The sequence below is a fragment of the Heliangelus exortis genome, chromosome 6 (genome assembly GCF_036169615.1).
Source record: "Heliangelus exortis chromosome 6, bHelExo1.hap1, whole genome shotgun sequence".
Taxonomy (NCBI): Eukaryota; Metazoa; Chordata; class Aves; order Apodiformes; family Trochilidae; genus Heliangelus; species Heliangelus exortis.
Genome location: NC_092427.1, coordinates 21246556 through 21273680, shown reverse-complemented (window position 1 = coordinate 21273680; position 27125 = coordinate 21246556). Strand labels below are relative to the sequence as shown.

Genomic DNA, 27125 nt, shown 5'->3' with positions numbered 1-27125 from the left:
AGATCATCTAGTTCTAATCCCTCTGTCAGGGGATTGCAACCCAAGGCACAGGGGATTGGAATTATATAATCTTTAAGATCTTTCCAACCCAAATCATTCCATGACTCTATGGTTAAGAGAAAACCCAAGGTAACATAGACCCACCTCAACTTTCAGTACATCTGGAAGTGCCCTGGCTCTACCATAACCCCTCTCCTGCACACATTAAACATGTTTCATTGCAAGAAACAACTTTGGGCATATCATACTTCTTTTTCATGTCACATCAGTCAAAACACCCCAGCACCTCAATCCTTTTCACAGCACCTACATTTCAAAGCTTCTCAACAAACCTTAACTCCATCTGTACAGGAGGGCACGTAGCTGGAATCCTCAGAAAGCAGCACAGCATCACCCTCCTGCCATGATTCTGGCAGCACCTCCAGTACCTCCTTCAATAGTCCCAATGAGAAGCAAAACAGATACTCACACTGTCACCCTATTTACTGGTTTTGCTCTTACTTTTAGAACCTATTTCCACAAAAAAAACTAGAAAGAAGTCCCAGATGATGTTTCCTCCATGTTCAAATGTTCCATTACCGTGCTTGACAGACCAAAGAAAACAAGGAGAGCTGGATGTGCTACGAGGGCTGAGAGAGACTGGGACAGCTTCAGTAGGCTTGAGGGCTCTCTGGGGCAAAAAGAGGGATTTAAGAAACACAGAAAGCCCCTAAAACGTTGGGGATGAAGGGCTGGCAGATGCACTTGTGCATCCACACAGCCATTAGCAGTAGGGTCACAGCATTGCTTGGACACGGGAAGTGCAAGGCAAAGGAAGACACTGACAAGTAAAGTCTTTAAATATACACCAGGGATCAAAAAGGAAGAAGAGTTTGTACACATACTAAAAACTCCTCCTTAAACCACTTCCTCTTCTAGCAGAAGACAGGTGAAGTTATGAGGACATTTATTCAGCATAAAACTGCTTCTAAACTCTGTATTGAAACTGCTTTGGCAGCCTGGTGGGGAAGCCATCAGGAACTCATTCGTGTGGAGGATTGGACACCTTTGGTCTCCCAATCCCTTCAGATCAGACAGGCAGGTGGCCACCCCCATGTCCCCAGGCTCTGCACACAGCTGGTAGAGTTAACAGGGGTGTGCTGAAACCAGCAACCCCCATGGAGAATATCAGCAATTCCTATTTTCCCATTAAGAACAAACTAATTTGCAGCGAGTGTTTGATATTCAGGTCTCTTGCTACGCCTGCAAAAGCAATTGCTTTTCTGCATGTTTATTTTTAAAGGCCCTCCCTGCTAACTTCCACCTGGATTTATTTCCTGGGATTTTTTTCTGCCAAGGGAACAATTCCCTTCTCACCTGAACACAGATTTTATGCTGGGTAAGGTAAATACAGCTGAAAAAAAGTAATAGCAGGAAGAAAAAGGTTAATTAAGCAATCCACAAGCTCCCAGCACTGGGGTAAGGGAAAACAAACACTTGCAACTGCTTTGTTACTGCCACCTCTCTTGGCTGCTGGATCTCTTAGTGTCAGGTCCATAGCTGTCCTTGCATCCATGGACTTGTCTGTCAGCACCTGCTGCAATTCCTCATCAGCTGCTGGCTGCTAATTATTAATGCAGACCCATGGGCAAGAGGATGCACCCTACAGTCCAGAGGGCTACAGCACCTCTGCTATGGAGACAGGCGGAGAGAGCTGGGGTTGTACCACCCTGAAAAAGAAAAGGCTCTAGAGAGACCTTAGGGCATCTTCCAATACCTGAAGGTGCTACAGGAAAGCTGGGGAGGGACTTTATACTAGGGCATGGAGGGACAGGAGGATGGGGAACAGTTTCAAGCTAAAAGAGGTGGGATTTAGATGAGATTTTAGGAGGAAATTCCTTGCTGTGAGGGTGATGAGACACTGGCCCAGGCTGCCCAGAGAAGCTGTGGCTGCCCCATCCCTGGAAGTGTTCAAGGCCACGCTGGGTGGGGCTCAGAGAAACTTCACCTGGTTGAAGAGGTCTCTCCTCACTGCAGGGGTTTGAGTCATTGGCCTCCAAAGGTCCCTTCCAACCCAAACTGATGTACGATTCTGTAATTGAGGAGAAAGCATCGTCCCCACCCATCCCCTGGGGGTCCCCCTGCACCTTTGACATCGCAGAGGTTGGTGTCAGCAAAGCCCTCGCCCAGGTCGATGAGGGTCCCCTCCGACTTGCACCGGGGAAGGCCGCCCGAGTTGGCCGCACGGATCCTCTGCGCTGCCATCGCCGTCCCGCTGACCCCCGCTCCCGGGCACTGCTAGGCCAACATCACCTCTCCGCCAGCAAAACCAGCTACGGGGACCCCAGGGTCACCTGCCTGGGGGAGAAAAACAAACCCCAGTACGTTAGCAAAGGCTCCGGGTCCCATCACGCCACCGGCAGACCTACGACACCCTCCGCAGGCATGCGTGATGCCCACCCTGTGGTGGGAGTAGAGGAAAAGATCCTCGTGTTCTCCTTGAAGCATCATGGAAGATAGACTGGGTGCTCCCAGCAAGCACAGCACAGCTTACAAACCACACCAAGGGCTCTGAATAAGAAGGACTCTTGCACAATCCTTCTGCTGCCCACAACTGTGTACCGAGTGGTACTTTAAGAGTTATTTGGGAATATGTTGCTCACAGGCTCATAAATTGGTCCTTCTCCCCATTTCATAAGAGCCTTCAGAGCATTTGCATTTTGCTCTAATAAATATTTATAAAACCACCAAGTATTCAGGTGCTGTGGGAGCCCCAGGCAGTTCTTAGTGAGCATGGAGAGCCCAGGGGATTGGGATTTTTGCATCTTCAGCTGGGTCATCACTCTCTCCCACCACAGCACCAGCATCTGCTGGGACAGGGACTGGCTGTTATCACTTGCTCCCTGCATCCTACCCTTTGCCCAGCCAGGCAGGAAGGGACCAGGTAAAGAAACATCCCTCCTTGCACTGGCTGCCCTGCTTCACTCAAGTTAAAAAAACAAAAAAAGCAAACAAAGGTGTTTGGTTTTTGTTTTGTTTTGTTCCCCACCCCCAAAAGGCTTTCAAAAAGATTTCTAGAAACCCTGTGGAATAGCAGCTGCATGGAATGATAGAGCAGAGAGGAAAACAAATCCATTAACCCGGAAAGATAATTAACCCCCTGCCCACAGAACACACCGACCCTTCAGCTGCCAACACTGTGGCTGATGCAAGCGCTGGTAAGACCTTGTCTGATGTCACCCGTGTCCTCTGGAGTTTGGAGTGTGGCCAGAAAGGCCAAGAGCAGGCAAGCCTGGTGCCCTCTGCCAGGTGAAGGCACAGCTGCCAGAGCACAGAGGTTGAGCATTCGCTCCTCCAGGTTTGCACCAGGAAGCATGTAGGCAATCCAAGGTACCTGGCATCATCCTGGTAAATCCTGTCATCCAGCATCCTAACATTCTGGTCTCTTCCAACCTGCCAGAAAACTCCAGTCTGGCTGCAAAGAGCTGACAAATCTTAAAAATAGCTCTGTGCAATTCCCATCTCTGGAATGTAGCAAGAGGAAATCTGCAAGAGAGAGCCTGAGCAGGAGATACTCCAGCCTGCTTGAAATGCTTCCCAAGCCATCCCCTGGGCCGGTATGCCAGGAATGTGGCTGGCTGGAAGGGATGCACCAGGCTCCAGCCAGAAAAGGGAAGGCAGAACTGGTGTGCAAAGATTCTTCCCTTTGAGGAAAGCTTTGCTTTGGGTCCTGCTGGGAGCATTCCAAGGGGAGAGGGCTTGGCAGCCAGTTAAATCCAGGAAAAAAACCCAGGCTTTGAGTCAAGACCGTGCTTATTAGAGCTGGGCCAGGTGACACAAGGGAATTGATGCTGCATCAGCAGCAAGAAAAAGGAAAGAGCAGCTGGTGGAAAGGGAGGAAAGGTGATCTTGTGAACTAGCAGGGTCCACCACCCATCCAGCTCACCCTGTGGTAGGCAGGGTGCTGTTTCCCACTAATGCCAAGTACTGTGTGTACATTAAGACCATAAACAGCTTCCCCTGAAAGAGACCCTGCAGAAACCAGGCAGGCTCTTGGAGGTTGGTTTTTTTTCCCTTCCTTAGGTGGAAGGTTCAAAGCCTCCACAGCTACATAGGCACAAATCCACTACAAGGTATGCAGCATTGTCATTGCAGAAACAGCTCAAGTGGCAAAGTTTTCACCAGTTTTAGCACAGAATCCTAAAATGGTTAGGGTTGGAAGGGACCTTAGAGATCATCTAAGTTCCAACCCTCTGCCATGGGCAGGGACATCTTCCACCAGAAGAGGTTGCTCCAAGCCTCATCCAACAAGGCCTTCAACAATTCAAGGGAACACCTTGTTGGGAAACTTGCTGAGGGTGCAGTTGGTTCATGTCACCAACACAGATGTTAAACAGTGCTGGTTCCAACCCCCATCTCCTGAGGAACACCACTTGGTCACCACTGAGGTCACCACTTGGACATCGAGCTGTTGACTGCACCTCTCTGAGTGTGACCATTCAGCCAGTTCCTTATGGACTGAGTGGTCCATCTGTCAAGTCCAAGTCTCTTCAATTTAGAGCCCATGGCCAGAGGGTTGAAAATGCCAAATGGTTTGAACGCAATCCTGTTAAAAACCAGAAACCCTCTGCCAGCCCAAGGTGAGTGCTGCAAAAATCAAGAAAGAGACCAGGGAGGTGGTTTTTTACCCTGTGGACCAAACCACAATTACATTTTTAAAGACTTGCCTGGTAGTCCAGTACCAAGTCAATTTTTATGCCAATCACTACAGCTGAAAACTCTCACTGCCACAGCACACATTTCACGGTGCCTGGCATTGCCATGGAGGCTCCCCCCTGTTCCTGTTTATGGAACTATATGGAAAGATTTATACTAAAGGCCTGAGAAGATGTGACTGCGTGAAAAAATCCCCCTTACACACACCCTACAGTCTCAAAAAGCACCACAAACATACATCAAAACGAGTATGTTTTATCTCCCAAAAACAGCACCTTGGTTCCATCTCAGTCCATCCTGGATGGAGCAATGCTCTTACAGAGATGAGAGGCTGGGGGAGCATATCCCGCCCCCCCAGACACACAGCTGGACTTGGGATGCAAGTCCTGTTTGAGAGCTGACAGCCCCTGGGGACACACCTGAGATGTTTCTGAATGCAGAGGTAGGACATATAAGCAGCAAAGATGAGCCTTCCAAGCTGGGCTATGTGAGAATGAGAGGATACGGCTGGGAGCAGGGTGGGAGGGAAATGGGTGGAAAGGGCAAGATTTGTTTAGAAATCACTCCTGCAGCCATGGCTGAGACAATGGTCTGCTAACTCCTCTGAAAGCACTTTAAATAATGTCTAGGGTTAAATATAGACTAGGAAAAAATCTCAGCCCCATCTGTTTACCCAAAGCCATAAACAGCATCTGAAATGAAATGGGGGGGGAGTGGGGGGAGGAAATTGCAGAGCAACCATTGCTTGCCCCACGAGAGCAAGGAAGGTAATGGCATCTCTTCATGCAACCAGCTCCAAGGCACCCACTTTTCAAACCAATTTTTTTTTCCTCCTACAAGGGAAAGGCTGTGCCGGAAGGGAAATCCAAGCCAGGAGGACCTGCTGCCTGCACCCCCATCTCAAGGAACCCAAGAGCTGCCTGGGCTGGGGCTCTGTGGTGGTTACACCACACCATAGCAGCCATCTCACCATCTTTACCAAAATCCGACATTGGCTTCGCTAAGGGTTGGACAAAGCTTTAGGGAAGCCCCAAAGAGCACATTCCCATGGCTGCTGGCCAGCACCCTGCCAACCCTCACCAGCTTTCCCAGGCACTTTTGCAGAGCTGCTCTCAGAGCAGCACAATGCAGAATGGACCAAGTCTCCAGATTCATGCCCCTTGCTGCCTTATGCTGACGTGATGTGGTGTGACACAGAAGTTCCATTTCCTCCCCTTCTCATCTGCAAAGCTTCTGCTGGCCTGGAGGACACCACGAGATGCTCAGCCTGTGAGTCACCCACCAGGGGAACAGTAGAGCTGTCTTCATCAGGGATTTGCAGAGCATGGATTTAACTGGGGCTATGAACACAGTTTTTGGGGAGGGATGAGACCTGGTGTCCCAGCCCATGGCCAGAGGGTTGGTACTAGATGATCTTTAAGGTCCCTTCCAACCCAAATCAGTCTGTGATTCTGTGACATGTGGACAGCCCTAGAGGTGCTCCAGGCCACTTCTCCCGAGGTGGAAGAACTTTCAAGAGCAAGCCAAGAAGAGTGAGGATACCCAGGGTCCGGAATCGGAGTCCTGCTGACCCCTGGATCTCCTCTCCACCAGACACAGAGCAGCAGCAAGCTTGGGAAGAGTCTATGGCTGATGACAGTAGAGCACCTTTAAAAAAACCCAAAACTTTTGAAACCTAGTAAACCCCCCCAAAATGTCTTTTTCCTGCAGTGTTTGAATGCATGGTGCTCAGCTGACTTCTAACCACATCACTTCCTAGCAGGCAGCAGAACTGAAAAGGTTAAAAATAACTTCTGCCAACCAGGGTGGCTTAGCACGATAACTCGACCACAGACTTTCCCTTTCCGGCCCTATAGATCCTGGGGAGCACCTCCCGAGACCTCCCTGTGGTACAGGGGGGGGGAATGGCAGCAAAGCCCTGTCCTCCCAGTTCCATCCATCGTGCCAAGACATGAAATATAAACACAGGAACACCTGGAATGCAAAGGTGGGAAGCAGGACCTACTGCTGGCCAAGGGGAGGTCTTCTCCAACAAGCACCGGCTGCCACCCAGTGTAAGCAGGAGAGGAGCATCTGGGTGATGGAAAATCCCTGAATGCCAAGAATTTGCACTGATAAGACTCAGGGAGGGGGAAGCACTGGTGGGGCTGGGCAGTACCAAGCACCACTGGGGCTGGAGATGGGGCCAGGAAAGGAAGGGCAGTACTTGGTACCCCCACCAGCAGAGGCAGGAGGGGAGGACAGATGCACCCAGCCTTGCTCACCTTGGATCTGCAGGGTCCATCCCACTATGGCACACACGTGCCCATAGGAAGCACCAGGAGCAGGAGCCACCATGACAAAAGATGGGTCAACCTTGCAATAAACATAACTCCTGCACACCTGCTCTCCCCAGGTAATGCTTAAAAAGTCTGTCAAGGCCTAAGCCCATGGTACGAGTTGAAGGGAAATCTTCCACCTTCTCTTAGCCACAAACTGAAAGGAGGGAAGAGAAGAGCAAACTTCTAATTCTGGAGTCACAGAATGATTTGGGTTGGAAGATGACCTTAAAGATCATGCAACCCCCTGCCATGGGCAGGGACATCTCCAGCTAGACCCTGTTGCTCTGAGCCCCATCCAACCTGGCATTCAACACTTCCAGGGATGGGGCAGCCACAGCTTCTCTGGGCAACCTGGCCCAGTGTCTCACCACCCTCACAGCAAAGAATTTCTTCCTAAGATCTTATCTAAATCTCCCCTCTTTCAGCTTGAAGCTGTTCCGCCTTATCTCTACATGCCCTTGTGAAAAGTCCACCTCCATCTCACTGTCCTCTCCACACCAAAGCCAAGACCAATACCAAGCACTTGGTTCTAATAGCTTTCAATTTGCCTTTTCCATCTCCAAAGTCAAGCTCCACAGCTCTACAAACATGAGTGGCTTTGGAGGCTTCTTTTGACTGTCAATTTTGTACAAAAACAATCAAATTTAACTCTTTGTGCCTAGAAATCAATTTCCCAAAGCCACCATGCTGCCCACAGAGCACATTCACCTAACACAGTGAATTTACCGAAAATGTTGCTTTCATCAGTCACAAAAATTCAAGTAACTCAAGACCATGGAACCAGTCACAGAAGAGATTCCTCCTGGAATCCCAGGGGCTGCCCAAGCCCTGATGACTGTCTGCTCAGGGACTGTGAGCAGATCTGCCTGGGACCACCAATACCAAATACATTCTGTCATTGCAGTGTACAATGGCTACGCAAGGAGGCCATTTTTTGTCTCTTTTTCTTTGGCTAAAAATGCCAAATTTTAGCAAAGGGTCTACTTTAAGATCTTGGTTTTGCCCTACAGATTCTTTACCTTCAAGAGCTTCCTAATGACTACATTACAACACAACCATGGCCATTGGGCTTAAATAACTCAGCACACTTCTACCCAGCAGAAAATGACATCTAGAAATGTGCATGTTTTTTCCACACCTGTGTTAAGAGATCTTCCACAGCATATGAAAAACACGGTATCTTCTAAACCAGTAACCTCAGCAGAGACCAAACCAGGCCTTCTGCAGCCTCCTGCAAGACTGGGACAGCACTTTTGAAACTGCTGGTGGTCTCTTGCTACTCATCTCTGAAGTCAGTCCTAGACAGATGAGTTCCTGGCTGACTCCTCATTTGCATGAATGGTCACACAGCATATCCATCACTACCTGGAGATGCCCTGCAACACAGGGAGATGTCCTCTGGCCATGGGACACCTCCAAGAGTCTCCAAATACCTTGGGGTAGTTGCATGCCAGCAGAGAATGACGGGGTTTGGTTAGGAGGGAGGATAGGAGACGTTCTGGAGACAAAGCATCTTCAGTATTCTGACCTCTTCAGTAAGGCAGTGTGAGCCCTGCTGGGCAAGATGGGTGGGGAAGGGTGGCTGATGTTTTTGGATGCTTGGTTGGTTGCTTTTTTTCCCTCCAGGAGCCAGACCGAGCATTTTGCACATTCAGTGCTAGCAGTGCTGCATGCTCTGGTGACATCTGACCTTGCCAACTTTCTCTTATCTCCTCCAACTTTACCCCTTATGTTTGCAAAGCCAATGCTTTCATCTTCAAAAATCAAAATTAAAACCAAAGCCCAGTCAAAAGTAAGCCACCCCTTAAGACAACATGAAACACAAGCTCTTTGTAGGAGAAAGAAGACATTGTCATAAACTCATGTACTCCCCAGAACAAGCCTCAGAGCTGTCAGTGTGCCAGAACAGGAAACAAGTCACTTTAGTCCCTCTTCTAGAAAACAAGAAGAGACTTGTAGAAATGTTAGGACCCTTCCACATTGCCTTTGTCTCCCAGGGGGTTTGCTCTGGACCTGATCCCCCCGTGCATGGCAAGCGGTAGGGATGATCACACCCAGCATCCACGTTCAAGCATCACAAGGGCAGCAGAGCTGGCTGGAGGACAGCCTCACATGACACTGTCCTGTTCCCTCCAGCCCAAGCAATGACTAATAAAAAAATCCTGACTATGAGCTTAAGCCAGGCTCTGTTGCTGCCAGCTGAGGGCAAGGCAGACATGGCAGCTTTGATAGGAGGGGATTCTCTGCCTCTGTTCTGCTGAGAGTGCTGGGTCCAGTTCCAGGGTCCCCAGCACAAGAAGGACACGGAGCTGTTGGCTTGAGTCCAGAGGAGGCCATGAAGATGATCCGAGGGCTGGAGCACCTCTGTTATGGGAGACAAGCTGAGAGAGGGGTTGCTCTGTCTGGAGAAGAGAAGGCTCTGAGGAGACCTTAGAGCACATTCCAGTATCTGAAGGGGCTACAGGAAAGCTGAGAAGGGACTTCTGAAAAGGGTATAGAGTGACAGGACAAGGGGAAACAGTTTCAAGCTGGAAGATATTTAGATGAGATATTAGTAAATTATGCTTTGCTGTAAGGGTGGTGAGACACTGGCTCAGGCTGTCCAGAGAAGCTGTGGCTGCCCCATCCCTGGAAGTGTTCAAGGTTGGATGGAGCTTAGAACAAGCTGGCCTGCTGGAATGTGTCCTGCTTGCTGCAGGTGTGTTGGACCTGATCAACTTCAAATGTCCCTTCTGACCCAAACCACTGTGGGATTCTATAGGGCAGAGGTAGGAGAGAGAAAAATTAGTGATGACTGAACGAGTGTCCTAGGTGTCTGCTGGCACCTGGTGCCCACTGCAGTCTCCCTGACGAGGATGTCACCCTTGGCAAGTGAAGCAGCAAGAATAGGAAAGTTTCCTCTTACAGCAACAACTTTGGAGCATGACTCCCATTGGATAAGTCTCCAGTGCTGACTTTCAAGTGACTCAAACACAGACCAGGCTCACAGGGAGTGTGCTTTTCCCACCAGATCTCCTGCTGCTGCCACGTACAGGTGCCAGCCCAGCACCCACTGATTTTGGTCACCATGTCCCATGCAAATCAGTCACCAAGTCAGGAGAAAACACTGCAGAGGCCAGCAAGGCTGGGTCAGGTATGACCTGAATGCTGCTGATGGCACTGCTGCAGCTGCCAAATCCCTGGCACTGAGCTCACACCCAGAGAACAGACTTCTCTGTTCTACAAAACTCATAATAAATAAATAAAAAAGGAAGCATCTGCCCAAACATCCCATGGTGAAGGAATGTGACTGAAGGCAAACACCTCAAGAAAGAGACCAGGAGACCAGAGAGGAAAGACCACAACCAGAGATGCTCTGCCCCTTTTCCAACCTCAGCTGGATCTCTTTTCCAAAAGAGAACTTGTTTACTCGTCTCTGAAACTCACATACACTTTTTGCCTCCATGATGCCCTTCAGCAAGGAATTCCATGGGTCTGCTGCCCATGTGGTGGAAACCCCACCACCCCAGGAAGAGGCTCTCACCAGCTCCATCTGATGTCCACCAGCCCTCAAAAAAGAAGCAGCAGAGTTCAGTCCCAATCCACTCTCTCCCTACTGTGCCCCCAATATTCTTCCAAGAAAAAAAACACTTCCTAATTCAGCTGGGGCAATCCCAAAGGTGGTTTTGGTTTTGTTTTGCTTTTTTTTAACAGGGAGCTGTGGATGGATAGTCCTCTGCAAGGACAAAGGGTTTGTTCCAGCAAAGTTCCCAAGAGGACCAACAAAAGCATGAAAACCCAGAATCACATTCAGCACTCCCAGGCCACAATCACAGCTCCCAGGGGTTAAATGTAAAAGCTGCAAACTCAAGTTGAAAACATTTGGAGAGAAAATGAGCCCAGGAGAGCATCTTTCTCTGAGCCCTTATAGCCCCTCCAAAGTCCTTCAGCAATCCAAGAGCTCAGACAAAGCAAGACTGCTCTTGCAGAACACTTAGCACCAAAAGCAAGGACCAAGTGCCTTTCAAACAAGGGGAAGATCAAGCAACAGTGTAAGCTCACAGGGGCAATTGGTGGCAGAGGAGAAACAAAAAACAGATTTTTCAGAGCCACCATCACACCAGGCTGCTGCTCAGAGGGAGACACTTTTGAAGAAGAAAGAGTCTTGTCTGACAAGACGTTCTGCTCATGGCTCATAGTCAGCATCCTCTGTCATGGAAGAGGAGGAAAATCTCTCCTTTTCTTTTTGAAGAACTGCAGACTCATTGGGGCACCCTGGCACATGAGCTGATCTGGAGCAGGGGTGCTGAGCAAAGCTCTTCAGCTGCTGCCAGCCCCCTCTCTGCCTGCTTGTGGCATGCTCTCAGATGACAGAAGAAGGGTATTAAAACCACGCTGTGGCCCCACCTAGGGCCATCACCAGAATAAATCACACACATTGCTCCCTTGTGATACTGTGGTGGAAGAGATGCTTTTTCATGCCCCCCCCCCCCTCCCCCCCCCCCCCCCCCCCGTGAGATTTTGGGGCAACATCCACAAAGAACAGGCTAAGGGCAACCACAGAAAACTAAAAAGGATGGGAAATGGTTTGCTGTCTCCATGGGTGCTGCAAGAACCACCCCTTTAAGAGCCAATGAAATTGGGGGGGGGGAAATCCCTCCTCCCCATCTCAGGACACCAAATTAACCAGAAGAATTTGAAGCACAGTAAAAGGCTTTCACTGAGAAAATCTAGGAGCAATTCACTATCACAATACTCTCAGGAGTACAGGAGGAATACAGACATAGGAGGTGTCTTCTCACTTAAGGTAATCTGGACACTAATTTAGACTTCAAGAGCTGTGAAAAGCTTAAGCAACAGAGTCCCTGAAAAACTGTGTTTTCCCCAGATAGAGATGATGACAGAGCTCCAACAGCACCAACACTTCTGAGTCCTGTCTCCATCACCCTTCATTAAATTCAGCTTTGTCTGATGGAAAAAAGTAGCTGTTCTCAGCTGAATTGCTGGTGCCATGTGCCCTCCTTGGTCCCCAGCTGCAATGTTGGGAAACCAGTCCCACCAGTGTGACCAGAGAAAGGCAGGCACTGGAAAAGTCACTTGCACTGCTGGAAGGGGAGGCTGGCACCACAACTGATCCAGCAACACAGACAGAAGACAACAAAAAGCTCCAGAAATGACATAGCCCACCAGGGATGAGCTAACTCCAATTTGTCTGTACACCAACACAGCCAACTCCATGCATTTCTCCCTGCCCAAGTACTCCACCAAAATGCATCTTCCCCTCATAGATGACTTCCTTGTGCAAAAAAATGTCAAAAGGCTGAAAAAAATTGATCCTGCTTGGTCCTGCTCATCATTTGAAAAGGTGATGCAAATGCCACAGGTAGGGTAGGCATGCAGCAGCCACTCGTGCCACCCAAAAAAATGACTTTATAAGCAGGTAGCTAGGATATGGCCACAGCACACAGACCAGCTGGATTTACTCCTGTCCTCAGTCAAGACATTCATTTTAGGACTAAAAGAGGGGGGCTGTACCCAGCTCGTGTCCTAAGCATGCCTGTGGACACCAAGATACCTGGGTTTAAACAGCTCTAATAGGAAAAAAACACTGGGCCTAAACCAGACTGTGGGTTGCTTGCTCCACAGCATTCTCTACATTTGAACCCAATCCCTGGTCCACGAATCCTTGTTGGAAAGAGGGCAGGGTCACTGGAAGCAGTATGATACCTGGAGAGCAAAACCCAAGGTGATGATACCATTCAGAAGGCACAGAGCCAAAAGCAGAGGTGAGGACAGACAAGTGCTTCAGTCCAGAGTGAGGATTAAGACTTACAATAATGGAATCATTTTGGTTGGAAGAGACCTTTCAGATCATCAAGTTCCCCTGTTAACCCAGCACTGCCAAGGTCTCCACTAAACCACGAGCCTCAGCATCACATCTATACAGCTTTTAAATCCCTCCAGGGATGGTGACTCCACCACTGCCATAGGCAGACTGGTCAGGGGCCTGACAACCTTTTGGGGAGTAAATTGTTCCTAATAGCCAATGTAAACTTCCCCTGGCACAACTTCAGATCATTGCCTTCTGTATTGCTTGTTACATGGGAGACCAACCCCTCCTCGCTCCAGCCTCCTTTCAGGGAGCTGTAGAGAGCAGGAAGGTCTCCCCTCAGCCTCCTTTTCTCCAGGCTAGACAACTATTTGCTGAAATAAAGCCCTGATCTTACAATTTGATCTCTCCTGCAAATCCAGCAAGTTGCAGCCCCCTCCCAGAACATGTCCCTGCATCAATTCCGAGCACACTTTTAACACCAGATTCAGAACATCAGTCCAAAAGACCACGTGGTCAATTCTAGGCAGTTTCCAACAGCAAAATCCTTGCATTCATTTAGATTAGAGTTTGTCCACAGGTGGGAATTAACTTTCCAGGTGCAGGCACCCACCTCTGCCAGCCAGGAGGGTGTTTGAGCTACACCAAAACAGGACAGTGTTTATACAACACCAGAGCAAACACCACGCCTGCTGGTTTAATTAGTTACCCCTGAAATTAAAGCCTGTCAAACTGCAGGGAGGCTTCGTGCAACCTGCAAATTAAGTGCAAGGAAGGCGACCTGGGGGTGAGAGATGCCAGATGCAATCCAAGCTGTGCCTCCAAGCATTTTCCACACCATCAACAGCACCAGGAAGGGAGAAATGCAAAATAACACCACCCACATCATCTCTCTGTGCTTCAGAGTTTATTGGGTTTTGGCCTCACCAGGTTAAAAGCTGCTCCATCCCATCACCATGGGTCAGAGGGTTGATAAGAAACCGATTTCATCATTTTAAGGCCTGAGTGTTGATGGGAAGGGTTTATCTGCAAACAGAGTCAGGCACTTTGAACTGTTTAGTTGAAAATACAGGAGGCCCTTAGCTGGATGCTCTCAAAACTGATGCAGAACAAAACAAAACCTCTGCCTGTCCCGTGTGCTATGTCAAAGACATGCTGTACCTGTCTGCTTGGACAGAACCTTCCTCAAGATGAGCCATTTTGGGGAAAGACTCATTTCTTTAGCAAGAGGCTTGGGCACAGAAATGGCCTTTTCTGTAAATCTGGCAAAATCACACCTTCACTCAAAACACCTCTCATGGCTGAGTCCCAGATCCAGTCTGAAAGCCATCTGAAAGTAATGGTAGATTCTTCCCTGCTCAAAGCACAGCTTTTGGGGTTGAGCAGAGCTGGTTTGTAAAACTTTGTTGCACTTCTTGCAAGCACAGAACACCCTCGAACATGAGCACCAATCCACAGTGACACCTCTTCATTAAAAGCATCCCCTAATGAACTGGGCAGCTCTAGGCCACTACAGAGGGAATATTTCCCATTGGCAATCCCACTGAGATCTCTGAGACCTGTGTGAGATCTCTGTGTGTCTGAGACCACACAAACAAATTTCAGATTCTTGCAGCTTGAATTAGGGGTGAAGCCCCATCAGCCACGGTGTGGGGTTGCCTAAGGCCAACACAGAAGTCCTCTTATTAGAGCAAAAAAGATAAGGAGGATACAGAGAAGCCCAAAGCTTGCCCAGTGTCTCTAGAAGAATTCCTTGTTTTAGAAAGTAAGAATTAAAACCAAGTTAAAAATGTCATTTCCCACCGTATTCAGGGACAGACGCCTTGGGCCAGCTGAATGTTGGCCATGAGCAGCAAAGAACCTGCTGTGTCTATTAATTTCTGTGGAAGGAAACTTCAATCCCACCACTAACTCTGCTTCAAGGCTGCTTCGATAAGCACGGCAAGGTGTGTATTTTAATTTTGGCTCTATATCTAAAGCAGGTGTTGGAATTTACAAGCAGCAGGCTGCTGGCTAGAGGAGACAATTCCAGGTATTACCAACATGCCAGGACACCATCCCTGGACATTTTTACCACCTTGCCTAGACACCACCTCCTTTTCTCAGCATCTTTCACAGCAACACCTCAGACTTTCTCCCCTTTAGGATCAAGCCCTTCCATGTCTCAGTGCCACTTGCATCCAGAAGTGCAGCAGATCTTTGGGCAAGGAGAAGCAGAGAAGGCAGCAAGAGCTTTCCAGGAGCTGAGGGACATGCAGCCTGCAAGAGTCAGGGTCAGGCCACAGTGAGACATGCTTTTGATGGGAAAAGAGAACCTGAATATCAAACCAATGCAGATGGACCTTTTTTTTTTTTTTTTCCTTTTAATTAAAACTTGCTTGAAGTGCCACATAAAAGATGGGAAATCCCAGACACAGCCGATGCACTTGTAAAAATTTATATTTAGAAGAATGACTTAAGCACTGGATCAACAGGACAAAAATGGAAACTTTTTGGCACTGTCTACTGTAGTAAAATAAACCGAGAGACAGCTACCACATCCCATATTACCAACATTTTAGCTTCCCAACTCTCCACTTTTACACTAATTCAGCTTTTTTTTCCCATGCACTATCCCAGTAAACAACATTTATAGCTCTCAGAGTCTGTGTAAACACTCTTAACCAGAATACATCACGTGTTCACAAGATAGCCTGCATTTTTTTTAAATTTAGTGCTTAACCGTCAGCTTCTTTTTCAACAAGACAACTAACAACATGATAGTACTTCAGCAGAAAACAAATAGACCAAACTGATAAAAAAAGCCATTTCCACATTTTGCAGAGTGAAGTTTTAAGGGAGATAAAGCAGAGCACCAACATAAAATATAATCCTTCAGTGTCTGCTCTTTATCTGCCACATTATTAATTTGGCAGCTTTTAGTTCAAGCAGTCAGAGACGTGCTTAGCGGATATCCGATCGTCCACTGGGCCTCATCCCAAATTTCTCTAACATTACTCACATTTTTTGTGTGTGGGAGAAGGGTTTTATGCTTGAAGGCAAGAGGGAGGACAAAAGCACTGCCAGGAACCACCTGCCCTTTCCTAAAACCAAATGCTTCCCCTTCCCCCTCCAATCTGGGGAATATGATGGAGAGCCAGCATTCCCACTTTCCAGTCACCATCCCCATAACACTAGGTGAAAATGAAAATATTTTATCCCTTTTAACTCTCCTGACCGTAGGGCAATCTGGATCCAGTGATTTCTTATTTTTACTGCCTTAATTGCATATTTGAAGTAATTTTAAAGCATAGTTTTGGAGGCCCATGACTGCAGAGACCAGGGTTGGACCCTGAGATCGTCCTGCTGCATGAGTCAACTCAATGGCGATGCTCTGTGCCTCAGTTTCCCCCCACCAGTTATCCAGTAGTACCCAAACCTCTGCCCGCATGTCCTGGGTTTCCCATCCTGACCAGGTAACAGGAAAAGTGGCAGCAGGATGGCAAGCAGCTTTCCCCTGGGATTCTTGCAAGGTGAAGGTCTGAAACAAGGATAAAGCTGTGACAGAAAGGTCACCCCTGCTGCAGGGCAACCACAGGGAAGGGTATAAGCATTCGCCCTCCCCAAATACTCACTGCAGGGCTCTGCATTCCTCTGGTCTAAAGCTTTTTATTTTTTTTCTCCCCATTTCCATGCTCGGTCATGTCCTGCATCCCAGCTTTGGTGAACATTTTAACAGCTATTAATAGGCAGAGCAGGAGCTGGAGAGGCACCAGCTGCTCCAGCCAGTCCTGCTGCAGGGCAAGGTGCTAAAAAATCAGGCAGAGGAACAAAAAATAAGAAAGCCCTACTCATCCAAAAGCATTTGGGACCTGTGCTCAATGTCAACGTGACATTTTTACACACCTCCTGGAAAATCATCTTGCACTCCCTTTAAGTCCAGGAACAGAGATGCTCTGGAGACTACAGCACAGCCCCAAGGACTGGAATAAGTTGGTGTATGTCCCTTGTCACCGGGATGGAGCTTGTGACCTTGTTTCACGGATCTCACCAGGAGTCCAGACGGGCCGTCTGGCTAATTGAGTTAATTAAAGCGTTTTTCGGCAGTGATTAACTTCCAGGCTGTGCTGCTCCAGCTCATACCTCAGGAGCAGCAAGAGACACGAAAAATTACTTGGAAGCACTTACTGATGGCTGTTTCTCAGCAGCCTTTGTTGACTGTGAGCAGCTTAAATCAAAAAACAAAAAAAACCCTCAAAACAACACCCACCCCCCACCAAACCTTTATTTACTTTTCACCTTCAGGCTGAGCAGGACAAACTCCACCTGGAGAAGTCCCAGGCAAGGCTGCAGTGGAGGGCTGGAGGGCTGGAGGGCTGGAGGGCTGGAGGGCTGGAGGGCTGGAGGGATGGAGGGATGGAGGGATGGAGGGATGGAGGGATGGAGGGATGGAGGGATGGAGGGATGGAGGGATGGAGGGATGGAGGGAGACCATCCTGATGTCCCAATCCCAGAGCATCTTTCCTGGCACAAAGGGAGGAGATAAACTCCAGAAAGCAAACACTGCTCATCATTCTGCAGATGATGTCAAGGCCAGAGCCAGCAGCATGGGTGAGCTGTTTTGTTGACAGGGTAATCGCCATCTCCCAGGGACAGTAAATACTTTGTTCCCAGCACTCTCCCAGAGGTAACGAAGCAAAACGCTAGCCAAGGCCAAAAGAAAAGCTTGCTTTGTGGCTGCTGCTCTTCTGCTCCCCAACAAGATCAGTGGGAATCATTCCCTGCTCTTCCTTAGGGACTTCGAGAGCTGAATCTCCACCACACAGCACAGAAAAAAGAAAAAAAAAAAAAAGCTAATGATGTTTTGGTTTGGTTTTTTTTAGCAAAGGGGGGGTCAAAAAAACATGGATGGGAGGGACTATGCAATTTCCAAGGGTTTGTGTGGACGCTGCTGGGTGGGAAAGGCTTCTCATGCTGGCTGAGAGCAACCCCACCCCAGCAGAGCTAATCTCATGGCAGGATTTCAATGCGAGGGGCTGGGAGGGAGGCTAGCGAGGGGGAAAAAGAAAGCAAGGAAATGCCACAGAGGTGAGGAGGCTTTTTCTGGCCAGGCGAAGGCTTGTTTTGTTTCCCCCTCCCTTCAACTAGTTACCATTTTCCGGAAGTTGGATCAGTTTAAAAAAAAAAAAAAAAAAAAAAAGAAGTTTCTCTTTGTTTAATTATAGCTGTTGTAGCCCTTCTGCCCAGGGACCCTGTATCCCCTCCTGCTGCTCCAGGAACAGACATGAATGAAGATGATGGCACAGCATCAGAAAAAAACACAGGAGTTAAAGCTTTAACATCTCCTACAAAAAACACAACCCGAGCTCAGATGGATTATTTTTACTCCTGGATGCACACGAGATCCTGGAGATTATGGTCTCAACTTCTTGTGCAACGACCACATTCATTATTCAAGTTCCTGTACATGTTCCTCTTTTTGCTCCCTTCCTTCACACCCTTTACCTGGTGGAAGTGTCTTCTAGGTGGACAACTCCAGTGCCTTCTCCCAGCAAACTGAAGGATGCTGCAACCAATCCCAGCACTTGCTGAAGCCACATCTGTACCTGAGAGCAGGAGCCAACAGCTCCAACCAAACTCAGCCAGGGACTAACTCCCAACTCAAACCCCTCTAGCTCGGCCCAACTTGGCTCATGTTCCCCCACAACACGGTGCTGGTGACTTCCAGAATCCCAGAGTGGTTTGGCTTGGAAGGGATCCCATGGGCAGGGACAACACCCACCAGATGAAGTTCCTCATCTTTTGTTACTGTGTTCCCTCCTACATTTATCAGGTGATAGGGGGGGTCACCCTGGTCTTTGTTTTATTCTTAATATATTTTTTAAAGCTTTTATTGTTATCCTTAACCATGCAGGCCAGACTGATTTCTAGCTGGGCTTTGGACTTCCTAATTCCCTCCCTGCATGGCCTCACAGCATTTTTGTAGTTTTCATGAGTGTCCTGCCCCTTCCTCCAGTGGTTGTAAATTCTTTTTTTTTTTCCTTGAGAGTCAAATTTCCTTGTTCAGCCAGGCTGGTCTTCTGTGCCAGTGACCCCCCCTTACAGCTCTTGGGGGTGCCCTGTTCCTGCACCTTCAAGACTTCCTTCTTAAAGAGCATCCATCCTTCCTGACTCCTTTATCCTTCAGAACAAATTCCCAAAGGATTCTGGCCATCAGGCTGCTGAAGAGGGTAAAGTTTGCCCTTCAGAAGCACAGGTAGTAGTTTTGCTACCTACTATCCTGTAATCTCCAAGAATGTAGAACTCTTATCAATTAATGGTCACTGTGCCCGAGATGGCCTCTAACCTTCACATCTCCTACCAGCCTTTCTCTGTTCACAAAGAGCAGGTCTAGAAGGGCATCTTGCCTGGTTGGTGCACTCACCACCTGTGTTAGGAAGTTGTCTTCAATACTTTCAAGGAACCTTCTAGCCTGCCTGCTCTCTGTTGCATTATATCTCCAGAAAATGTCTGGTAGGTTGAAAACCCCAACCAGGAAAAGCTCATCAAGCCCAACTGTTAACCCAGCATTGCCAAGGCCAACACTAAACCATGTCCCTCAGTACTGCATCTACACGGGTTTTAAATCCTTTCAGGGATGGTGACTCCACTACTGCCCTGGGCAGGCTGGTGTAAGGCCTGACAACCCTTTTAGGGAAGAAATTGTTCCTCATAACCAATCTAAACCTCTCCTGGCATAACCTGAGGCCATTTCCTCTTGTTCTATTGCTTGGTCCTTGGGAGAAGAGATGGACACTCCCCTCACTACAACCTTTCTACAAATTTGAACAAAAGCCCCCAGATGATGAAGAGACACAGGAGAGTATTTAAAAAAAAAAAAAAAAAAAAAAAAAAAAAAAGAAATTACTCTGCCACCTTTGGATTTTAATATATACAGGTTTGAGACTTGGAATATCCACTGTCCTGCAGATGGAAAAGAGATGGGATGCAATGCACACCACCTTCCTGCTGATGGGTCTGAAGCAACACCTCACCTGGTGGAGCAGCAACACCTATTTGTGTAGGAGCATGCAGGAACACATAGCCCTAGGACTAGCAATTTGTTTTCTTTTATCAGTAAGGAGAGCATAACGCTCCCCAGCAGCCCGCTGGGAACCTCTTAGCACCAAAAATAAAACCTTGCACAAATCCAAATGAAGTCAGTAGATTAAAAACCAAAATATTTTTGCGTGGGGACTGGTCACAGGGTTTGGAACAGCAGAGTAGCAGACTGGCCATCCCACTGACAGTGCTAGGTTTCTACCAAAAAAATATAATAGATAGTGGACAATGCTTATAGGACACTGGTGACTTCAAAAACCATGCAACACATCCAAAATGTCAACCTTCCTAGCAGAGGAAAAATGTGAATCCAAGTACAGTATTAAAGAGAGTTGGAAGTCTTATGTTCAGCACAGAGTCTCAGGGGAGACCTCATCACTCTCTACAACTCCCTGAAAGGAGGTTGCAGCCGGGGGGGAGGTCCGTCTCTTCTCCCAGGCAGATATCAGTAAGACAAGAGGGCATGGACTTAAGCTCTGCCAGGGGAGGTTTAGGCTGGATATTAGGAAAAAATTCTTTCCAGAGAGGGTGATCAGGCATTGGAATGGGCTGCCCAGGGAGGTGGTGGATTCTCTGTCCCTGGAGATATTTAAAAAGATACTGGATGTGGCACTCAGTGCCATGGTCTGGTAACCACAGTGGAAATGGATCAAGGGCTGGACTTCATGATCTCAGAGGTCCTTCCCAACCCAGCTGATTCTATGATTCTAAGATAACTTGGACCCATCAAAAAACAAGTTTACCCCCAAAACACCATCAACACACACAAGAGAGCATGGCTGCCAGACAGGCCTGCAAAGCAACCCAGGCAGCAAAGGGGTTTCATGAGCTCACTCACCCTCTTGTTGCTGTGAGCCATTGATATTCACTCCTCTCCATACAACTCCTTTAGGACCTCAATGGAGTGGAAACACACAAACACAAGGACCACTGGAAGAAAATCAGGCCCCCAGGATGCAACGAGGACCTTGGGAGTCGATAGGGGCCACTGGTATCCTCAAAAAAACATAGAACCATAGAATTGTTCTGGTTGGAAAAGACCTTTCAGATCAAGGCTATCACCAAATCATGGCCAACAGCACCACATCCACATGGCCTTTCAATCTCTTCAGGGGTGGTGACTCCACCACTGCCCTGGGCAGCCTGTGCCAGGGCCTGACAATCCTTCTGGGGAAAAATTGTTCCTCACATTCAATCTATACCTCCCTGGATACAACTTGAGGACATTTCCTCTTGTTGCATTGCTTGTTCCTAGGGTGAAGACACTGCCCCCCCCCCCTTACTCCAACCTCCTTTGAGGGAGCTGGAGAGGGTGAGAAGGTTTCCCCTCAGCCTCCTTTTCTCCAGGCTGAAACACCCCCAGTTCCTTCAGCTACTCCTTGTGCTCCAGACCCTTCCCCAGCTCTGTTGCCCTTCTTTTCGTGGCTCTGGGGATAGTTTTGGTGTTACTGAGCTATCACTTGAGCATTCAATGAAAACCAGATGCTGCTACCTGAGCTGCTGGGAGCAAGCATCTCCACCCTATTCAAAAAGCCACGATGTAAGGAAAGGGCCATGTCAGGACATGCCACTGCCCACTGGAAGACCTACTTCCATCAGCACACGCTACAGGTCCAGCAAGTGCTTTCTACTTTTTGATTTTCCAAAAATAAACATTATTTATGGCCACAAAGGGAGCTGAGGCTGCAATCTGCACTTTGGAATGAAACAAACCCTGCAGCTTTGTAACCACGGAGTGAGCCTGCCTGCCTATCCCCTAACAACTCCTTGGGTCCTCCAGGGAGAGAGATGGGACCACTTTCGTGAGGAGCAACCCTCCTGCAGCACACCAGCACACCCAGGGTTTCATGGCCCCTCTGGGCTTTGCTTCCAGGCCCTGGCAGCAGTGGGAAGCAGGTTTTTCCCGTGCCAACTCCAAGAGCTCTGCATATTCCCTGCCCCAGCCAAGGCTGGCACGGAGCTTTGGGCATCCCCCAAAAGTGACAGCCCTATGCCTGAGCACTGGTCCCTTACCAGGGTTAACACACAGATTGTTTGTGCCATGATGGCAACAAGCAAGCAAAAGGGAACAGGAATGGGCTCTGATGATGGAACTCAGGTTCTGCATGAAATGACACGGAGGGGGGGACTTGTTTTGTGCTTTTTAAGCCAAAATCTCATTCTACATATTCTAGGGAGCAGCCTGGCTGAATCCACCCAGGACTATCTACAGCCTACACACAAAAGATGCTCAATCCTCTGCTTGGGGAACCCCTCCACCACCGCAGACACCCTTTCCACCTCCATGGTAACCCCTCCACCATGCTGCTTGGTGCCTGAACACTAAGCAAGGTCCATCCACAGCCAACATGCAAGAAATGCTCAACCCTTTGCTTGGGTAACCCTCTTACCTCTGTGGACACCCTTCTACTGCCATGGACAGCCCTCCACAATGCTGCTGGACAACCCGGGTTGAGCCCTGCCAACCCAAAGTACACCCTTTGCATGGACAGCAAAGTTCCAACCTGCTGGAAACCCATCCCACCTCCTCAGCATCCCCTGGGACAGTCTGCAAAGCTCAGGTGTTTTCAGAATGAATTTGGGAAAGGAAAGGCAGGTGCCAAAACTAAGGCTGAGAGACTTCAGGAGGAGATTATTTACATCTCCTGTTTCAGCTGCCATCAGAAATTCACCCATCAAACCAGAAGGCAATGCAACTTTCAGACCTCTTGAAAAGATGACCAAGGAGGATGCAAATTTCACTTCACATCCTGACCTCCAGCTCCCTTGCCAAAAAAGCTTCTCGCCAAATTGAAATCTTTTTCTCATTTTAAAAAAAGGCAGCATTTAAACCACCTCCTTAACATAGAGGCAAGCTCTTCTGAACAACCCTACCAGGCTAAAATAAATATTTTGCTTCACAAATAGTTTTCCTCTCATTAAAATGAAAACATAATTATCATGTCAAGCACAGAGGCGAGCAATCACTCCATGCTGTATCATGCTGCTCAGGCTTTATTTGATTAAAAGTAACACTGCTACTCCCGTGGCCCCATCTGAGTTATTTTGGAAATATATATGGAAAGCTGGCATCTTTGCCAGCAAAATAATCCCAGTCAGGAAAGGCACATGCTCGGTGGAGGCTGCAGGTCCATGGCAAGGCAAACTAGCAAGCATCCTTAGCATCCTCTTGCTGCTTGGGGCTTGGGGTTAAAGCTTCCCATAAGAAGAGCACAGCTACCCTGCAAGTGTCTGCTAGGAAAGAGAGAAAGGGGGAAAGAGAGAAAAAGGGGGAGAGAGAGAAAAAGGGGGAGAGAGAGAAAAAGGGGGAGAGAGAGAAAAAGGGGGAGAGAGAGAAAAAGGGGGAGAGAGAGAAAAAGGGGGAGAGAGAGAAAAAGGGGGAGAGAGAGAAAAAGGGGGAGAGAGAGAAAAAGGGGGAGAGAGAGAAAAAGGGGGAGAGAGAGAAAAAGGGGGAGAGAGAGAAAAAGGGGGAGAGAGAGAAAAAGGAAGGTGTTGCCTGAGGACACCCATACCAATGCTGCTTCAGGGTATCAAAATCCAGGACGAGACACAAATATTCAGAGCTCCAACACATCCCAGGAGGACAAAATTCTCAGTATATTTTTGTTTGTCTGTCTGAAGCAAACTAAGGACCTCATCACCTAGTCAGGCACTAGGAAATAAAGGCTGAGTCTTTCTCACAGGGATGAGTGGGACGTGTCACTCTCCAGACACAGATGTCAACACAACACATGCTCCCCTCCAGCTTCTACCTGCAGGATGCTGCTGCTCTGCTCATCAACAGCTGTAACTTAATTACTGCCCATCTCAGGTGGTGTCACGCAGGAAGGCCAGGCCATGGGGAGGTGGGGGCAGTGATGGGCATTGCACTTTGATGGGCATTTGCAGGATCTTGCATCCTATCTCCTTTTACAGCCCCAGGTCTCTAATAGGCTCCAAATGCGACACAGCTCTACCTGGGACACAGGCACAGAACTGTGTCAAGGTGGCCATCATCCCCCTTCGTATAGAAACTGCTCCAAATTTAAGCACTGCTGAGCTGCTCTCACAGCCAAACTGTTTGCTCCTGAAAAGCTTTATGGCCAGCTATCCCCAATATTTCCAAGCAGGTACTCAAGCACCTCAGCCTGAGGCTGCAACATCTCACCCCTGACCTGTGCCTACCTGTAACACACCTTCTGCACAAGTCCACCTCTCCCACTGAACACTATCCTGCCAGAAATCCTGATTTTGGGTTGGAAAGGACCTTAAGTCTCACCAACCCCTCTGCCATGGGCAGTGACACCTCCCATTAGACCAGGTTGCTCCAACTTGACCTTCAACACTTCCAGGGAGGGGGCACCCCCAACATGCTGCTGCTGCAGCAACCAAGCCTTGAATAATATCCCCTGCTTGCAAAACAACTCCCCTCAGGCAGCCAGCAAGGGGCAAAGAGGTCAGTGACACCATGACATCGGTGATGCCTGATTGTGCACAGCCTCCCAGAAAATAAATGCCAGGTACAGGTGGTGGAAGGCTGTTAAAAACAACCCTGAGCTCCCTGGGAAGGCCTCACCCGTGGGCGATGAGATCAGAAAGAAAAGAAGGAAATAGCCTCAAGTTGTGCCAGGGGGGGTTTAGATTGGATATGAGGAACAATGTCTTCCCCAAAAGAGTTGTCCAGGCCCTGGCACAGGCTGCCCAGGGCAGTGGGGGGAGCCTCCATCATCCCCGGAGGGATGTAAAAGTGTAGTTGTGGTGTTGAAGGACACGGTTTAATGGTGGCCTTAGCTGTGTTGGGGTAACAGTTGGACTTGGTGATCTCATAGGTCTTTTCCAACCATAATAATTCGATGATTTTATTAGAATCCAGCCTGGCCTTCTCCAGCGAGGCATCCCAGCACATTTATGGGTCAGAAATGCCTGCACCTCACCCCCGGGGTCCCGCTGCCGATCGCAACACTCTGGTACCCACCCCACTGTTCCGGCAGGGTGCCTGGGACCTCTCCCCCGGTGTCCCCATCCCCTCCCGGTAGCGCCGGCGGAACCCGGGGTTGGGGGGGACACAACAGGCAGGGTGCCCGGGTCGGGCTCCACATGCACAGGAGGCAGCCTGGACACACATCTTGCACACGCACGGCACATACTGGTGCACACGGAGAGCACAGGGTGTGCACAGCCACAGCAGTGTGTCCCTGCATGCCGCACACGCACAGCACACCCCTGCCCAGCGCTGCACGCTTGCACAGCGCGCACCCACTTGCGCGGCACGGCGCGCACAGAGCGCGCACAACGCTGCACACACGCAGCCTTGCACGGCCCTGCACACACGCGCAGCCTTGCACACACACACACACGCAGCCTTGCACAGCGCTGCACACACGCAGCCTTGCACACGCACAGCGCTGCACATGCATCCGTGAACACGCACAATGCTGCACACGCGCGCAGCCTTGCACACACGTACTGCACACACGCACAGCCTTGCACCCCCTGCCCGCACCCCCGCCCCGCAAACTCTGCGGCCACTGCCTCCCCATGCGAGCCCCGCAGACCCCGTGTCCCCCCCCCCGCCCGGATCCAGCAGCTGCCACCAGCACTCCCCCCGCCACGGCTGAGCCCCCCTCCCCGCCGCCTCCCAGCCTGGCCCGGGGCGGGGTGCGGGGAACCGCGGGCTCCGGCCGCCCGCCCGGCGCCGGCGCCGCCACAAACTTTTCCCCGGCGGCACCGGGAGCCCCTGAGGGAACCGCTACCGGAGGAGGAGCCGCCGCTGCAACCCCCCGGACCCTCCCGAGCCGCCTCCCCGTGCGTGGCTCTTACTTGCTCTTGCTGGCGGCACCGGGTCCAAGACAGGGACCGGGACCGACACCGGGACCGACACCGGGACCGACACCGAGACCGGGACCGTTCGGCTCCGCTGCTGCTGGCTCGCGCCTCTCCGCCGGGCACGCGCTGCGCGCGCTGGCGTGACGTCACGGGGCGGGGCCGGGAAGGGGTCGGGGGATTTGGGAAGTAAGGGGGGGGGCGGAGGGGGGATCCGGTAACGGAGAGGGAACGGGGAGGGGGATGCGAGGGGAGGGCCCGGGGGGGAGCGTCCTTGTGCTGGGCTGTGTGCGGGAGGGGCAGTGTCCGTGTGCAAGGGGCTGTCCTGGTGCAAGAAGCTCACTGGTGCAAACCGGGCGGTTTTGTTCGAGTCCCCTATTTTTTTTTGTGCTCTCTGGGCAATTCAGGCTGCGTTCGTTTGTTTTGTTGCATTTTTGTGCTTTTTTTTTGGGAAAGCTGCAAGGCCACGGGGCGCAGCGTGTGCTGTGTCTTTGCTGCAAAGCTCGCTGTGCCATGCTGCATCCTGTGCTGTTTGGGATTGAAGCAAATACCTCCTCTGATGCTGCTTTCCCGAGATGGGAAATCCTGATAGCAGGAAAAAATACGGAGGAAAACGCTAAAACATCTTCATTCCCAGTAAAGCAACAAATTGCACAACCCAACGACTTGTGTTTAACCACCATTCGAGATGCTGGCTCACAAACTTGCCAAGGCTCTGACCCTCAGCCAAAAAAAACCAAAAAAACAAAAAAATCCATGCTCATTAAAACCCTTGGATTAATTGCACATCCCACCCCAGATGCTGCTCTAGGAAACGGAGCACCAGGAGCAAGGAGAGCACCGGGCTGGGGATGGACACAGCAAGCTGGAGGGAGCAGCCTACACTCCCCACCACTCTTCCTACCCCTCGTTGTTGTTTTTTCCTGGCTTTTAATCGGGATGCGGTGATTAAATTTCCTCTTCCTGGTGTTGACTCCTCCTGCACCCACACTTCCAGAGGGAGACAGGGCTTGAAAGTGAGGGTGGCTGTGAGTTCTGAGGGGGGAGTTGAACCCCCCATCCCAGATGCCAGCTGACGCTCCTCAGCCTCATCCTGCCCTTTCGCCTGCTCTGTTCATCCAGCACCAAAGCAACGAGGCGTCAGACCACTTCAAAGCATGCCTGGGAGCTGGTTTCTGGTGCCTTGTTTTGGGAGGTTTGGGGTTTCTCCAAGGGGAGCTGACACCAGCCGGATCACCCAGTTCTCTAATTGCAGCGAGGTGTTTACTGTGTTCCTTTCTTGAGCTGCTGGGTTCTTCATCTCATGCAGCCAGTGCTGGGCTGACCTCAGGTCTCCCTGACACCTCACAGTCCAAAATGACTTGTCACATTCTGTGTTTTTATATTAGAAATGGTAAATTATCAAATAGTTATACCAT

At 49.6% G+C, this 27125-nt stretch overlaps 1 protein-coding gene across 1 annotated transcript in view; it reads right to left on the bottom strand.

Moving 5' to 3' along the window:
• The window catches only part of SH3BP4 (SH3 domain binding protein 4), a 39182-nt gene extending 13228 nt beyond the window's left edge, over window positions 1-25954 (bottom strand). The window contains exons 1-2 of the mRNA XM_071747120.1: window positions 25705-25954; window positions 2127-2337 (exon numbers count right to left, since the gene is read on the bottom strand). Coding sequence (XP_071603221.1) covers window positions 2127-2244 — 118 coding nt within the window. The 5' untranslated portion in view covers window positions 2245-2337; window positions 25705-25954. The remainder of the gene's footprint in view (window positions 1-2126; window positions 2338-25704) is intronic.
• Between the last annotated feature and the right edge of the window lie 1171 nt (window positions 25955-27125).